The 16,967-nt window shown below is 40.1% G+C and overlaps 1 protein-coding gene across 5 annotated transcripts in view; it reads right to left on the reverse strand.

The window, feature by feature from the left end:
• Positions 1–16,967, reverse strand: part of Snx12 (sorting nexin 12) — a 113,912-nt gene that overhangs the window by 43,520 nt on the left and 53,425 nt on the right. For 2 of the 5 annotated variants that reach the window (XM_076919139.1, XM_076919141.1), the window contains exon 5: positions 15,663–16,232. The exons of the other annotated variants lie outside the window; for them this stretch is intronic. In XM_076919139.1, the coding sequence (XP_076775254.1) occupies positions 16,098–16,232 (135 nt within the window). In that variant the 3' untranslated portion in view covers positions 15,663–16,097. Of the gene's footprint in view, positions 1–15,662; positions 16,233–16,967 lie in introns of those variants that run through there. 5 annotated transcript variants of the gene reach the window in all.

Raw genomic sequence — 16,967 nt, forward strand, 5'->3', positions numbered from 1 at the left:
GTGGAAGAAGAGAAAAGAGTCCCACAGACTGTGGGACAAATTGTCCTCTGACCTCCACATACATGCTGCTACATGTGCACACATGCACACTGGATAGATAGATAGATAGATAGATAGATAGATAGACAGACAGACAGAGAGATAGAAATAGATGTAACAAACATTTTAAAACATTAGCATATAATTATTATATAAAATAATGGACTTCACTATGATATTATCATATATACATATAATACAATTTGATCATATTCACTCTGAGGACAACTCTAGATTCCATATGTGACAGAAAGTACATGATGTGAGAGAAAGTATATGATATTTGTTTTTCTAAATTTGGCTTATTTTATTTAACATGATGATACACCCAATTTTCTGAAAATAACAACTTTTCTTTAATGATGATGATGATGATAATAATAATAATAATTGGGTGAGATGGTTAAGTGGCCAAGAGCACTTACTACTTTTGAGGAGGATTTGGCTTCAGTTTCCTGCACCCGCATCTACAACTGCCTATAACTCCAGTTCTGGAACATCCAATGCCTTCTTCTGGATTACGTGGTGCACAGACAGACCTATAAGCAAAACACTTATACACATAAAATAAAAACATTTGAAAGGATATACTTTTTGTTTTATGTATGAACATGTTTCACCTGTATGTATGTCTCTGCAGCATGTAACACAGTCTCCACAGAGACCAGTAGAAAGTATTGGATACTCTGGAACTGAAGTAACAGATGGTTATGAGTTGCTATATAAGTGCTGGGAATCAAACCCTGTGCAAGAGCAGTCAGTGCTCTTAACTACTGAGCCATTTCTCTAGCTCCCCTAAAAATGTTTAAATTGATTTACTGTGTGGGGGGGTATGTGTGTGAGTGTGTGCTTGTGTGTGTGCCCATGTTTACAAGTGTACATATGCATGTAGAAACCAAAGGTTATCTTCACCTTGGTTTTTTGTGTGTGTGTGTGTGTGACAGGACCTCTCACTAGAACCTGAGGCTTGGTAGGCTGTCTGGACAGTAAGCCTCGAGGATCCTCCTGTCTCTTTCCTTCCAGCACTGAGACTACAAGTCTGTGGCATTATACCCAATTATTTTTCCATGGCTGCTGGGATGGAACTCAGGTCCTCATGCTTGTGTAGCAAGCACCTTACCACCCGAGCTGTTTCCCAGTCCCTTGGTTTTCTTTCTAGCTGAATAAATCAAAACTTCACTGTATATGAGAACCACATTTTTTATCCATTCTTTTGTTAAATGTGTACCTAGACTGATTTCATATATTGGCTATTGTGATTAATGATACAATAAACACAAATGTGAAACTAATTCTGCTGTGCACTGACTTAGGTTCCTTTGGGTGCATACTCAATGATGCTATAGTAGACAATGTGGTAGTTCCATCTGAAATTTGAGAACCTCCATTCTCATTTGCATAGTGGCTAGAGTAATTCTTATTCCTATCTACAGTGAAGGTAGAGTCTGTTTTCTCTGCATTCTCTCCAGATAATATCTCCAGATAATGATAGCCATTCTGATTGGGGTGAGATAAATCTCGATGTACTTTTGCTATACATTTCTCTGGAGGCTAAATATTTTGAACATGTTTCCCTATATTGTTTGGCTGTTTTGCTTTTTTTATTTCAAAAGCTATTCTGCCCGTTTGTTGATGGGATGATTTGGTTGGATTTTTGGTGGTTAAATTTTTAGAGTTCGATATAGACTAGACTTTTACTCTGTCAGATGTGTAGCTAGCAAAGACTTCCTCCCATTCTGTTGCCTATCTCTTCATTCTGCTCATTGCTTCCTTTTATCATGTAATCCCATTCTGGCAATTCTTGCTAATATGTCCTGAGCCATCAGACTCCTGTTCAGAAAGTCACTGCCTATACTTAGATCTTGAGTGTGTCCCATATGTTTTCTTCTAGAAGTTGTAAATCCTTAGATATAGTTAGGGATTTCAAATTTTGAATTATTTTATCTTTCTATGTGTGTTTTGCCTAGACGCATGTCTGTACACTATGTGCATACCTGGTGCTCATGAAAGCCAGATGGTATCAGATCCCTGAAATCGGAAGTTGGTTGTAGGCCACTATGTGGGTGCTGAGAATTGAACTCAGGTCCTCTGAAAGAGCAACTAGTTCTCTTAAGTACTTAACTCTCTCTCCAAAGCCAGAAATGTCAATTTTAAAAGTATCACTTGGAAAAAATCAACTGAAAAATGTGATGATATGCTGTATATATTGTTTTTGTTGTTTATAGTGGTGTGTCCCTTATGAAGAATATAGGTTGATATGTCCTAAAATAAGAACTTAACAAAAAAGAAATCTTTTCTGTCTATGCATAAAAAGTTTCTATTTGCTTGCTGTGTAAATCTGAGAACCTGAGTTCAAACCCCTGGTACCTGTGGAAGAAAAAGCTGGGTGTGGATCCTGGGGACTCAGCTTTTAAAGGCATCTTTTCCTTCAGAGAAGATATAAAAACAGTCAAGAAATACATGAGAAGATGCTTAACACATCTAGCCATTAAGAAAATGTAAATCTAAGGTAAAATTATAGACTCATGTCGACTAGGGCGGCTATGACCAGACACATTCTAAGTCAGAATGCAGAGAAATGCAACGCCTGTAAGTTGCTGGTGAAGTGTAAATGGCTCAGCTGCCTGGGGAAAGACTTTAGCAGTTCCTCAACAAGTCACTCCTAGTATTATCAAAAGACCCAGCAACTCCATTTTATATGTATAAACAAAAGGATTAAAGGCGTGTACTCAAAGGAAATTTTGATCAAATATGGACAGAGGCAATCTTCACAATGGCTGAAAGGTGGAGACCACTCAAATGGCCATCAGTGTATACATGGACAAACAGTGACATGCTGACTATCACGGCTGGTTGATGTATACTAGAATATGGGTGAACTTTGAAACCACTGTTCTAACAGAAAGAAGCAAAACAGAACAGGCCATGTGCTGCATGATTCTATTTATACAAAATACCTAGAATAGGTTGATCCATAGAAACTAAAAAACAGATGAGTGGTTGCTAGGGTCCAAGGGCAGGGTGAAATGAGGAATGATACAAAGTTTCTATTTGGGATGATAAAAATATTCTAGAACTAAACAGAGATAGTGATTCCATGGCGCTGAATGTATTTTTATGCTACTGGATTTTACCCTTTAAACCAGTTAAAATGATAAGCTTTGTATTATTCATATTTCATCACAATAAAAAAGAAAATTCTGACTTGAAAAAGGTTGGAAGAAAGCATTAGAAATGACTAACTGTAAATAAAATGTTGACTTACTTATGCCAACATTGTGGAAAATAACTACATGTGGGATCTAACTGAGATATGATAATACATTCATCATGATTATAATCCCGTAAGAATAACTGACAACTGGAAGGTGGGTGTGGCAGTGCACACCTGCAATCCCAGCATGGAGGAGGCTGAGGCTAGGCAGAGGCTGGGGAGATGCCTTAGAGGGAAAAGAATGCTTGCTGTGCAAATCTGAGAACCTGAGTTCAAACCCCTAGTACCTGTGGAAGAAAAAGCTGGGTGTGGATCCTGGGGACTCACTGTCTGGCCAACCTAGCCAAATCAGCAAGCTTCCATTTCAATGAGAGACCCTGTCTGAAGATAATAAGGCAAAGAGCAGTACAGGAAGTCATCCAAGGCCATCTTTTGACCTCCACATGCATGTGCCACATAGATATAACACACACACCAAACAAACAAACAAATTTAAAATGACAAGAGATCAAGGCCAACTTGGGCTACATGGCAAGAGTGAGTCTCAAATAAAAATTACAATATTTTATCTTGTAAAAATCATATGAGCTGGGCAGTGGTGGCGCACGCCTTTAATCCCAGCACTTGGGATGCAGAGGCAGGTGGATTTCTGAGTTCGAGGACAGCCTGGTCTACAGAGTGAGTTCCAGGACAGCCAGGGCTACACAGAGAAACCCTGTCAAAAGCCAAAAAAAAAAAAAAAAAAACAGAATGCATAGTCCCAGTTCAGTGGTCTTACAAAGCTTTCCCTGGTTAAATTAAATGGGTCAAAAAAAACAAAAGAAAAAGTCATGATTCTGGCAAAGAGACTGATAGGATTCAAGCAGGGCTACTGAAAGGGGTGAGAGAGAGATAAGGTGGGGGGATGTATGTAATCAGAATGTATTGTGTACTTGTATGAAATTGTCAAAGAACATTCGTCAAATAAAACTGTAACATTTTCTACAGATACTCTCAGCTCTCCCATGACAGTAAAATTTTAATAAGGAACTCATTTTCTAAGTTCTTAGATCCCTGCCATACTCCTTAGAGCACCAAGCAAAGCTGCATGCTGTTCACTAACCAGCTCCCTGCAAAACCTATTGTACACTCATATGGAGTAGCAAGAAAAACAAATAAATCCTAGAAACAGTTATCTGTGTCTATGTTTTCAAACCTAGATGTATGGAATATAAAAATGTGAGCCCCCTTGGTGATTCCCATGGTAAATGATGTCAGCATCGAGAAATCTCCTGTTGGGGACATCAAACAAGCTGTGTGAACTTTAGCTGGGAAGCAAATAGCAGTCTTTCTCCCCTTCCCCCCCCCCTTTTCTTTTTCTTTTGTGGCAGGATTTTCTCAAAGCCAATCCACCTGTCTTTGCCTCTCAAGTGCTGGGATTACAGGCATGCCCACTACAGTTGGATTCTTTTCTGTTTGTTTATGTCTCCTAAAATTTGTAACATAAATGTTATAACTATTACAAGTCAAAGGTATCCAAAAATGGTTGTTTTTTAATGATACACAACATAGCTGCATTTTCCACTAGTCACGGAAATAAACATCTTTTAGGACACAAGAAAGTCTTCACATCATGCACCAGAAGTATTCTCTAGGCTGTGAAGGGGTGGCATGACCAGGAGCTTTGCCTTTTTGTCTCCTTGTATCTCCTCTTGCCTACTTCCTGGTTTCATTCCACTCTGAAGAATTTAAAGTGATTTACTTGTGTTGATCTCTAGAAAAATCTATCAGGAATTGTCTTTGTAGACTTGGATTCTAACCCAGCATCCCATTTCTCTTTGATCTTGGCACTTCATTCCACACTGCAGACATAACTTAACGTGATTTCCACACTATCGCACTTCAAACTACTATTCTTTCCCCTCTTTCTCTTCACAGTCAAATAGATGTCTGGAGTGACTAGTCTACAGCCACCCTCCTTTCCCACCGTCTGTCCTTTCCCCCTTCCATTGAGTCACCTCACTGCAGTCTGGCTGGCTTCTGCTATAATGTTATCAAACTATAATAGAAGCCAGATGTGGTGGCAGATACAAACCTGTAATCTTAGCACTTGGTATGCTGGGGCTGGAAGATCATTTTAAGTTCTAGGTTGGGCTAGACCCTGTCTAAAAATTTCAGAGGGGAAGGGTGCGGGAGGGAGAGAGACTGACTTCCCAGGGGCTGAACTCACTGGCCCACATTTATACAATCTAAGGCAACTGGTTGATCTTGTTTCCCAAAGTTCTTACTGTCTCCTCCTTCTCCTACCTCTCTTTTCTTTCCCAGGCAGAATGCCTCCATCCAACTCTTACTCACTGGGATTTGCCAGGATTATGCCCTCATGTTTCTTATCTTCTCCAACCACATGGAACAAAGTTCAACTGCTTACACAGCTTCAACTGTCATCTGACACTGATGGATTGCAAAATTTGAAAGAAGAGCCCCAAACTCTTGCTTAACTCCCAGACATTTCCAAATAACTTAAGCATCTTGACCTTATAGGCTACAAAGGTGGCTTAAGTGCCGCAGGTCTAAGGTCAGATTCGTCTTCTTTCTTGCCACCTCCATTGGCTTTCTAAGTTATACTCTTTTTTTTTCCAGGCTGGATTCCCCAACTAAAAAATTTTGGTTTTGGCTCAACCTTCCTTTCTTTCTAACCCTGTCCATGCAACAAATCAGCATATCGTCCTAAATATTGTATCCCGTGTTACTCTGTCAAGCTTGGCTTATTCCCTGGTTGAAGCTCTTAGCTTGGACAACACCTACTAACTAGTAGCCCTTACCCACCAATCTTCTCCCATTCCAGGCCAGTTCTACTTCCACAACTGCTTTCAAAATTATCTTTGATTTATTCACTACAAAACAAAACCAAATCAACACTTCTGAATTCTGAGTGCCCGCCAGAATACAGCCTCCTTGGTTTAGCATATTAGGATTCAGCTATGTCTGTGAACTTCAAGCATAATGGCTCTCAGTCTCGGAATAACAACTTCTCCAGTATTGACTTAAGCTCGTGTATGCCTTCCTGTCTTCACATACTGCATTCCCTCCTCTTAGAATGACCTCCTTTTTTCACTCATCCTTTAACATGTGCCTTCTTGACAAACATCTTAGCTGTCATGAAGCAGTTTTGCTAAACAAACTATGTTCATTAATTTATTTAATCTTCAGTCAATACTGTGAGGTAACTACCATGGTGGCCATTTTACAAAAACAGATAGAGGGTTAATTATGTTTTCATGTAGTAGGTGGAAGAAGTTTTAAATATATTTTCAAAGCATGACCCTTTAACCATCATGCTACAGGAAATGCATACTATCTACAGTTGATTACTCTGGTCTCTATATTCCCACAGCACTTTGTTCGATTCCCTGCTATGAGTTACACACTAGATATAGTATCTCTCCCCCCCCCCCCCTTTTTATGATGCTAGGGATCAGAATAAGGGCCTTGTATGTGCTAAGCAAATACTCTTCCACTGAGTTACATTTGCAGCCGAGAATGTACTATTTCTATTTATATGGTATCAACCTCCACTATACTATAAGACACAGTCATAGTGATGTTTGTATCCTGATGCATTTAGTACATTATAGGTGTTCAATACATGTTCATCATATAAATGAATTCTAAAACCCAAGAGTGCCAGAAGCCTTCAGATCCCATAGAGCTGAAGTTGCAGGCAGTTGTGAGCTACCATGTGAGTGCTAGGAATTGAACACAGGTCCTCTCAACAGCTCCTCTGGAAAAGCAGCCAATGTTCTTAACCACTGAGCCATCTCTCCTGCCCCTTGCTTCTATTTTTAATTAAAATAAAACATCATTGAAGCTTCAGATGTACTTAATGGTAAAATGCTTGCCTAGCATGTGCAAAGGCTCTAGGCTCAATTCCCAGCACCACAAAACAACTGTTGCATATGCACTTATTTTTCTGGCTCCTCTCCCTCTCTTCCTCCCCAGAGGTTACCAGGCTTTGGTATTTTTTTTGTTTGTTTGTTTATGTGCATGTTCTGTATTTATACTTCACCTGTAGTACATACCTCTAAAACAATGCATAGTTATGGGCAATGTGGAAGGCTCCCAATGAATTGTGAATCTTTGAATCCATATTTTTGGGTAGTCTAATTCCCTGCCAGCTCAGGACTTGGCCATGTGATTTGCTTTGGCCAATGAGATGTCTGCAAATGTGATGCATGGTTAGGCTTAAAAAGCATTTGTACATTAAGGCTTGCATTTTTAAAATGTTGCCATCATATGAAAAGGTTCAAAGTTTCTGGAGAGGCATGTGACTGAGAGCTGGTCCACTGTCATACATACAAATGAGGTCATCTTAAATCACTCCACTTGCATCAAGCCTCCATCCGACTGCAATGACATGAGCAAAACTAGGCAAGAGAACAGAAATGCTCAAATGGCTCTATTCAAAATTATCTACAGAAGGAAAAACCCGCTTAACATAGTCCAAGTTAGCAGTCCTTTCTTTTCTGGCTGATTTTCACGTTACTCTCCAACACACTATAAAGTGGACTGTAAGTCACTCCATTCCAATAAAACTTCTCAATAAGGTCACCTACTATTTGCTCATGTTTTCTTATTTATTTTTGTCAACTACTGAAATTCTACCTACCTTAGAACACTGGTCTCCCTTAGTTTCTTTTCTTTTTAGTATATGTATTGGGTATGGTGTAGGGAAAAGAAGGCATGTGCCATAGCAACAAATGTGAAGGTTAGAGGATGTTTGTAGAGTTTCTCTCTCTTTACACTTATACAGGGGCTTCAGGGTCGAAAATTAAGTGCTTATACCTGAGAAGCCTATGCCTTCAGGTTGTTCGTCTTTATTTTAGTAGCATCTAATCTGCTACTCTCACCAAGTATATTACTTTCCTCAGCCACTGTATTCACTATTTCTAGAAGTTGCCCTTTGATTATTTGGTTTAGGTTTTGATATTTTAAGACAGGATTTTTGTAGCCCACAGTGACCTTGAATTTATTATGTGGCCATGGCTAGCCCTAAACTATTGATCCTTCTGCTTCCACAGGTGTGCACTACCATGCCCCTTTAGAATTTTCACATACTTATTTATCTTCTACATCTTCCAATGTCTCTCCTAAGCATGGTCTCATGATTATGGGGAGCCGACAGAAGGCGGCTATATCATCCTTGCAGCCATCTTGAGCCATATACCCTGACAAGAGACTTGTTTACAACAGCTGAGCACACTCTGATAAAATCTTGTTTTAGATACCCAGGATCTTCCCTTGGGTGTGTGTGACTTAAAGGCGTGACTTAGAAGTGAGACATATAAAAGGAGAGAGGCAGACAGAGAATTAGGGCTAGAAACTTGGAGAGAGACTTGGAACTGGGAAAGAGGCTAGCAACTTAGAACTAGGAATTAGAACTTGAGAACTATTACAGCTGGAACTAGGATTGGGACTTGAGACTTGGTGCCAAACCCGGGACCTGAGACTTGGTACTGGGAACTAGGAACTTGGAGAGAAGAAGAGAGACTGAAGAATAAACAGGATTGAATCACACTCTGTCTGGTCTCCATTCTTCATGTCCGTCCTCACTCTCTCTCTTGCTGAACCCCGACCCATGGACCAGAGCAGCTTGGAGTAGTACGAGCTGGAACAATTTAGCCCCCAAGACTTTTGGCAGTGTGGGTTCCAACATTGATAGAGCAGTCCCCGACATTTTGGCCTCCAAGCGTAGGGCAGAGCAGTCCGTGACACATGATCATATTTTCCTCATTAGTACATCATTAGCATATGGAACACATTCATAACTAGTTCAATGTCATGGTTGGCTGATTCCACCATGCATTTTCTTCCTGGGTAATTTATTAATTGACTTTCCTTATAATTATGGAAAATATCCCCTTGCTTTGCATACCTAACAATTTGTTACTGGCTGTCAGTGAATTTTATGGGTTTGGGTGCTGATTTTTTTTCTTTATTATTCCTTTAAACATATTTGAGGTTGGTTCTGAGGTGCAGTTAGGTTCCTTAGAGATAGTTTCTTTGACACTTGCTTCTAAGTTTTATTAAAGAAGCTCAGAGCAACCTTTGGCCTACAACAAGCATGTTTCCACTCTTGAGGGAATACCCTTCTAAGTACTCAAACAACGTCCAGTGCATTGTACTCTCAGATCTGCTCCTTTCTGGTAGCTCCTTCCCTGGTCTCAGGTTACTACTTCATGTGCTGAGGTACTCCCTGCTGCATACTGGAGCTCCCAGGAGGACACATTTGATTTCCCTGGTTTACTGTACACCCTACAAATCCTAGCCATCAAACTGACCTGAATACATTCTGAAATGGGTCTCCCAAATCAAGAATGCTAGGTGTTAGGCAGGCTCCCCTGCTCTGAATTACAGTTTCATGTATTTTGTCCAGGTTTATAATTAAAGTCAAAGAGTAATTCAGTTCTTGTTACTTATCCCATCGTAATAACACATATTAGTTCTTACCCTTCTGAAAAGATCATTATATCCACTGTGGAAAAACAAAAGACTGTAGAAGTGCCCAGGCAGACAAAGGAAATGTAAGCTACAATACTAACCCAGGGAAGAAGTGATTGGCTAGAGTTAGAGTGGCCATAGTGATGATGAAAGGAAGTGATTCTACAGACACTTTTTGTGTGTTCTGAGAGACATACTATATGGTCACCCTTCATAAGAAATTGACAATTTAGTAGTGAACAAAAATCGATTGTGTGAGCCTCAAAAGTCTTTTTGTAGCTTTTCACTGCTTAAAAAAATAAAGCAATATATCATTCAAGGTCCTAATACTTTAAAAAATATTTTGTTATGTTTTTCTTTAGGAGTGTGTGTGTGTGTGTGTGTGCATATGTGTGAGATGCATGTGTGTATGTGAAGGGAGACTAGCTCACTCGAGCACATAGCTCTGGCAGACCTCACTATTCTCCCCAATTCCCTCTGCTTTGCAAAAGAAAGAAAGGAAGAAAGAAAGAAAGAAAGAAAGAAAGAAAGAAAGAAAGAGAAAGAAGAAAAAGGACTACATTCCTAAAGCTAACCACCAAGATCCATTCCCCTTATTTGGCCACTTCCTCCTCCCGAGGCTGACTACCAAGGTCCAGTTTTGAAGTCTAGCAATCAGAAGCCCCCTTTGGCTCAACTAAATAATATGCCCAATTAAAACACCTCATCCTAACACAGAGTTTCCCCCTTTTTACTTTATAAACTGTCATTGTCCTATGTGTCATATCTGTCTCCTCTCTATCCAGAGGCAGTTCTTTGTCCTACTCTGGGACAAATATCTGGGCCCCCTCTCTCCAGCCCCCTTTCTCCCCCCTCCATTGTGCCCTTCCCCCTTTCCCTCTTTCTCTGTCTTCTGTCTTTGTTCTTTATCCCTGCCCTCTGTCTTTCTGGGTCAAACAAGTCTTCCTTTGTTGAGAACTTATCTTGAGATGTCTTGAGACCACTCTGAGGTTCCCTACAGTATGGTTACGTGCATGCACATGCACACGCACACGCACACGTGGAGCCCAGAGGTTAACATTGGGTGCTTTCCTCGGTTGTTCATCCCCTTCATTGCTTTACTTTCAAAAAATGTTTAAACACTTTTTAGAATTTATTTTTTTGGTAAGGCAGATATAGTACATGCCTTTAATCCCAGTACTCAGAGGCAGAGGAAGGCATATCTCTATTATCTCAATGCCATCCTAGTCCTCATAGCAAGTTCCCAGGCCAGTCAAGGCTGCATAGCAAGACCATGCATCAAAGAACAAAAAGTATTCTTTGACAATCTCATGCTTGTTTTCAATGTATCTTAATCATATTCACTCAAATATTCCTTCTCACTCCCCATACCCCTTCTCCAATATTTCCTCTTACCACCTTCATCTCTTCATCTTCATCTTCTTGTTCTTTATAACCTACTGAATCTAATTAATGCTATCTACATGCACATGGATATGGAGCCATTCACCAGAGCAGGAGCAACCTACAAGCAGCCACAGTCCCAAAGAAAACCATTTCTTCTCCCCAGCAGCCATCAACTATTAATAATAGCTCCTGAGGGGTGGAGCCACACCCAGGCTGAAAATAGTGACTGGTTTGATCTTGTGTGGGTCTTGTAGGAACTTACAAATACTGTGCATTCAACAGCCATGTTATGTTCAGAAGACAGAATTCTTTTTCATCCTCTGGCTCTTTCTTTCTGCCCTCTTGTGACGGTTTGCATATGCTCAGCCCAGGGAGTGGCACTATTAGAAGGTGTGACCCTGTTGGAGTAGGTGTGTCACTGTGGGTGTGGGCTTTAAGACCCTCATCCTAGCTGCCTGGAAGCCAGTCTTCTGCTAGCAGCCTTCAGATGATGATGTAGAACTCAGATCCTCCAGCTGTCTGCCTGGATGCTGCTGTGCTCCCACCTTGATGATAATGGACTGAACCTCTGAACCTGTAAGCCAGCCCCAATTAAATGTTGTCCTTTATAAGACTTGCCATGGTCATGGTGTCTGTTCACAGCAGTAAAACCCTAACTAAGACACCTCTCTTCTGTGATGTTCCTTGAGTCTTGGAAGGTGAATATAAATGCCCCTTTAGGCCTTAGCACTCAACTGTCACTTGTCACAACACTTTGACTAGTTATGAGTGTCTGCACTAACCATCGCCCACTGAAGCTTCTCTTTAGTGCTGTTCTCAATGACACTAAATCTATGGATGTGGTGGTTTGAAGAAGAATGCCCCCATAGGTTCATATATCTGAATGCTTTCTCACTAGAGAATATCACTATTTAAAAAGGATTAGGAGGTGTGGCCTTGGAGGAAGTGTGTCAATAGGGGTGGGCCTTGAGGCTTCAAAACCCAAGCCAGATTCAGTGGCTTTCTTCTCCTGCTGCCCATGGATCTGTATGTAGAACTCTCAGCTCCTTCTCCAGCATTATATCTGCCTGTGTGCCACCAATGTTGATAATGGACTAAACCTCTGAAACTGTAAGCAAGTCCCAATTAAATGTTTTTTATAAGAGTTGCCTTGGTCATAATGTCTCATCACAGCAATAGAACAATGACTAAGACAATGGGTATAAACATAAACATTTAGAAGGCAGTTTGACATGTCCATTTGGCAAAATAGTAATAGTTTCTGTCCTAGGGCCTATAACAACTTCTGCAGCCATAGGCTTTTAACCAGGCTTACAATGCCAGATATTAATTCCCTCCTGTGGATCAAGTGTCAAATTCAGTCAGAAAGTGGTTGGTTGCCCCTCCCACCACATAACTGTCATGTCATACTACACCAGCAGAACATTTTGCCTGGCAGGTCATGACTGTAGGATGCAGGATCAACAACTGGGCAACTCAACTAATAACTGTATTAGCTAGGGTTTCTATTGCTGTGATAGAACACAATGACTAAAAACAAGTTGGGAAAAAAGGTTTATTTACTTATATTTCCATCTCACGATTCATCATCAAAAGAAGTCAGGACAGGAACTCAAGCAGGGTAGGAACCTGAAGGCAGGAGCTGATGCAGAAGCCATGGATGGGTGCTGCTTACTGGCTTACTCACCGTGGCTTGCTCAGCCTGGTTTCTTATAGAACCCAGGACCACAAGCCCAGGGATGGAACCACACACAATGGGCTGGGTCATCCTCCATCTATTACTAATTAAGAAAATGTTCTACAGACTTGTGTACAACCTGATTTTATAGCAGCATTTTCTCAATTGAGGGTCCCTCCTCTCAGACAACTGCAGCTTGTGTCATGTTGACACAAAACTAGCCTTAAAATGACTTTTCTCCCCCCCGAGTCTGCATAGAAACTCCTAGCACTATGAAAGCTTGCCAGCAGGAAGGAAGGTTCCAGGTCAGTTCCAGTTGATTTCTCTATGTCCGGCAAGGAAAGTGTGTCTTCAGCAAAAGAAAATCTTACCATGTGGCTATGGTGAGCAATCAAGAGCAATGCCAACAGTCTGTTTGCCATCCTGCTCATCTCCAGGGATTGACCTATGTAACTGGGGCAGCAAGGAAATGAAAAAAGGACAGACACAAAAAAGCTGAGAGGGGTGAAGTGGGCGCTCTGATGGAGAAGATGCAGTACCCCGTGCCCTTGAGAGCAGCATGTTTATCATATACAGCTGAACAGGAAAGTGGGGTTATTACATACAGCTGAGTCAAGGAGGCAGGTTTAGCTAATCTCAGTAGAAGCAACATGGGGAGGAGGCACTATACTAGACATTTTCTGCACCCATGCCAATATTTGTGCTCAGACAAGGACATCCATTTCCCTGAGCCTACTTGAAGACTTTACCATTCCTATAAGTCAAAAGCACTGGGATCCTTACATGGCCAAGCCCATGTCAATACACATTCACTCAGGACTTTACTCATTCAGAGCTCCCTCTGTTCCCCATACGTGTGTTATGTTGGTGGCCTCTGGGGCCTATCTGACCAATAACTCATATGGAGGTATCCTACTGGCACTGAGATTTTCATTTAATAACCCATGTTTCTGTGGGGAACACTGAATTCAGGGTAACTCCATTCAAACTCCTTTTAAACTTTACTTTTAAAGTATTCATTGTTTTTTATGTATATGAGTGTCTTGCCTGCATGTATCCCTTTGCACTGTGTGTGGGTGTGTGTTTGGAGTGGGGGCACAGAAGCTAGAAAAGGGTATCAGATCCCCTGGAACTGGAGTTACATATGGTTGTGTGATTCCACATGGATGCTAGGAATAGACCTGGGTCCTCTGGAAGAGCAGCCAGTGCTCTTAACTTCCGAGCCATCTCTTCAGCCCCAAACTCCCCTTTTAAAGATTTATTTTTATCATTTTTCATTATGTGTAGGTGTGAGTGTGCGTGTGTGTGTGTGTGTGTGTGTGTGTGTGTGTGTGTGTGTGAATTTCAGTGCCCATGCAGGCCAGAAGCACTGAATTCCCTGGAGCTGGAAATACAGTTGTAAGCTACCTGATGTGGCTGCTGGGAATTGAACTAGGATTCTCTGGGAAAACAGCAAATTCTTTTAATCACTGAAGCATCTCTCTAGCCCCTTAAATTATATTTTTAATTAATACAAAGCACTAGGTTTTCTTTTTTAATAAATAAAATCACTTTATTCTAATTAGCTTTACAAACACATCACATAGCTAGTTGAGCGAAACCACTCAAACACTTTCTATAAATCACAGTGGAAATACAGTTAGAATGATCATTCTAAAGCAAATGGAACTTCACTTGGGGTTTTACACATTCATTATTAATTTTCATTCACTTATTCACTATAACAAAAGAAAAAAGTACAATGAAGTTGAAGTTAGAAATACAAGTTTGTATGAGGCTTTTTCATACATGTCTAGTTTGAATTAATCCATACTCCTCTACTACTTTCCACCCCCACTCCCATCCCCCATGCTCCACCCTCATCCCTATTTAACCCTTGGACCCTCAGTAGTCTCCCCCTTTAATATCACAGGTTCTATTATCCTCTCCCCCAAGTGAGGCCTCTTCCCATCATTTTCCAGTTTCCTGACCTCTACAGACATTCAAATTAAGTACATAAATATAAAAATGTGAAGCTAGGACCCACATGTGAGAGAGAAATTGCACCATTTGTATTGCTAGGTCTAGGTTACCCCACTCAAGATGATTTTTCTAGTTCCATCCATTTTCCTGCAAATTTCATTTTGCTTTACAGCTGAGTAAATTCCTGTTGGGTATATGTACCATGTTTTCATTATATATTCATCAGTTGATAGGCATCTAAGCTGATTCCACCTCCTAGCTGTTGTGAGTAGATAGAGCAATGAATACGGATGTGCAAGTATCCCTGTTATAAGACATAAAGTCCTTTAGGTGTGTGCCCAGGTATATCTGGGTCATGTGGTAATTCCATTTGTAGCTTTTTGAGAACAGTCCACACTGATTTCCATAATGGCTACACTAATTTACACTCCCGCCAATGGTATACAAGGCTCCCTTTCCCTGAATCCTTGCCAGCATTTGTTGTCATCTGGTTTGGTTTTGTTGTTGTTTTGTTTGATGATAGCCATTTAGACTGGGGTGAAATAGAAACCCAAAGTACTTTTAATTTGCCCTTCCCTTATGACTAATGATGTTGAGCAGTTTTAAAATTTTTTATTATTAACTTGTATTTCTTCTTTTGAGAATTCTTTCCATTGCATAACCCCCTTTTTGAATGGGTTGTTTTCTTTCTTCCTTGAGACAGGGTCTCACTGTGTAGCCCCGGCTATCCTAGAACTCACACTAGACTAGGCTGGCCTCAAACTCATAGAGACCTACTTGCTTCTGCCTCCTGAGTTCTGGGATTAAAGGCATAAGCCAATAAATAAATAAATAAATAAATAAATAAATAAATAAATAAAGGCATAAGGCACCATGTCTAGCTTGTTTGTTTTCTTGATGTTTAGGTTTTTGGTTTTTTTTTTTTTTTTTTTTTTTTTGAGTTACTTGTTTAGATACTAATCTTCTCTTGGATACACAGAAAAGATTTTCTCATTCTGTAGGTTTTCTCTACATTTGATTGACAATTTCTGTTGGTGTCTTTTTTAAGGAAAAAGACTTATTTCTATTGTTTTTAAGTATGTGTGTACACCTTTGACTGTACGTAGGAATAAGCATGTTTGAGTGTAGGGACCCATGGAGTCATGGAAGTCCTAATTTTTCTTCTAGAAATTTCAGGATTTCAGGCCTTTTGTTGAAATTTTTGATCCTTTTGGAGTTGAATAAAGGATAGAATCTCAGGCTTCTACATGCAAATATCCAGTTTTCCCAGAATTGTTTGCTGAAGATGCTCTCTTTCCTCCAAGATCTGGTGGCTGTAATTATGTGGCCTTGTATGTTGATCTACATGGAGTTGAATAAAGGATAGAATCTCAGGCTTCTACATGCAAATATCCAGTTTTCCCAGAATTGTTTGCTGAAGATGCTCTCTTTCCTCCAAGATCTGGTGGCTGTAATTATGTGGCCTTGTATGTTGATCTACATGAATGTTTTTATCCCAGTATCATAACGCTTTTTTACTATAGCCCTGTAGTATAACTTGAAATCAGGCACAGTGATAGCTCCATCAGTATTCTTTTTGCTCAGGATTACCTCAGTTATCTGGGGTCCTTTATGCTTCATATGAATTTTAATAATGTTAGTTTCTGTGGAGACTATCACTGGAATTGAAACTGGGGTTGCACTGAATCTGTATATTGGTTTTGTCAGGATGGCCAATTTTACAACATTAATTCTTCAGATCCATGAGCACAAGAGGGCTTTCCACTGTAGATATCTTTCACATCCCTGGTTAAGTTAATTCTGAAGTACTTTTATGCTATTGAGAACAAAATTGTTTTCACTATTTCTTTCTCAGTTTGTCTGTCATTTATATATAGGAAATATGCTAAGTTTGTACAGTAACTTTGTATCCTTTCACTTTGCTGACAGGGGTTTTCAGTTCTAAGAGTTTTCTGGTGCAGTCTTTAGGGAATTTAAAGTAAATAGTTATTTTTACTTCCTCCATTCCTATTTGTATCCCCTTTGTTTGCTTATCATCTTATCACTCTAGCAAAGATTTCCAGCACCACATTGAATAGATGTAGAAAGAGTAGACTCTGTCTTGTTCCTAATCTTAGTAGGAATGCTTTGAGATTTTTCCATTTAGTATGATGTTGGCTGTGTTTATCACATACATAGCCTTTATTATGTTAAGATTTATTTTTTACTCTG

The sequence above is a fragment of the Arvicanthis niloticus genome, chromosome X (genome assembly GCF_011762505.2).
Source record: "Arvicanthis niloticus isolate mArvNil1 chromosome X, mArvNil1.pat.X, whole genome shotgun sequence".
Taxonomy (NCBI): Eukaryota; Metazoa; Chordata; class Mammalia; order Rodentia; family Muridae; genus Arvicanthis; species Arvicanthis niloticus.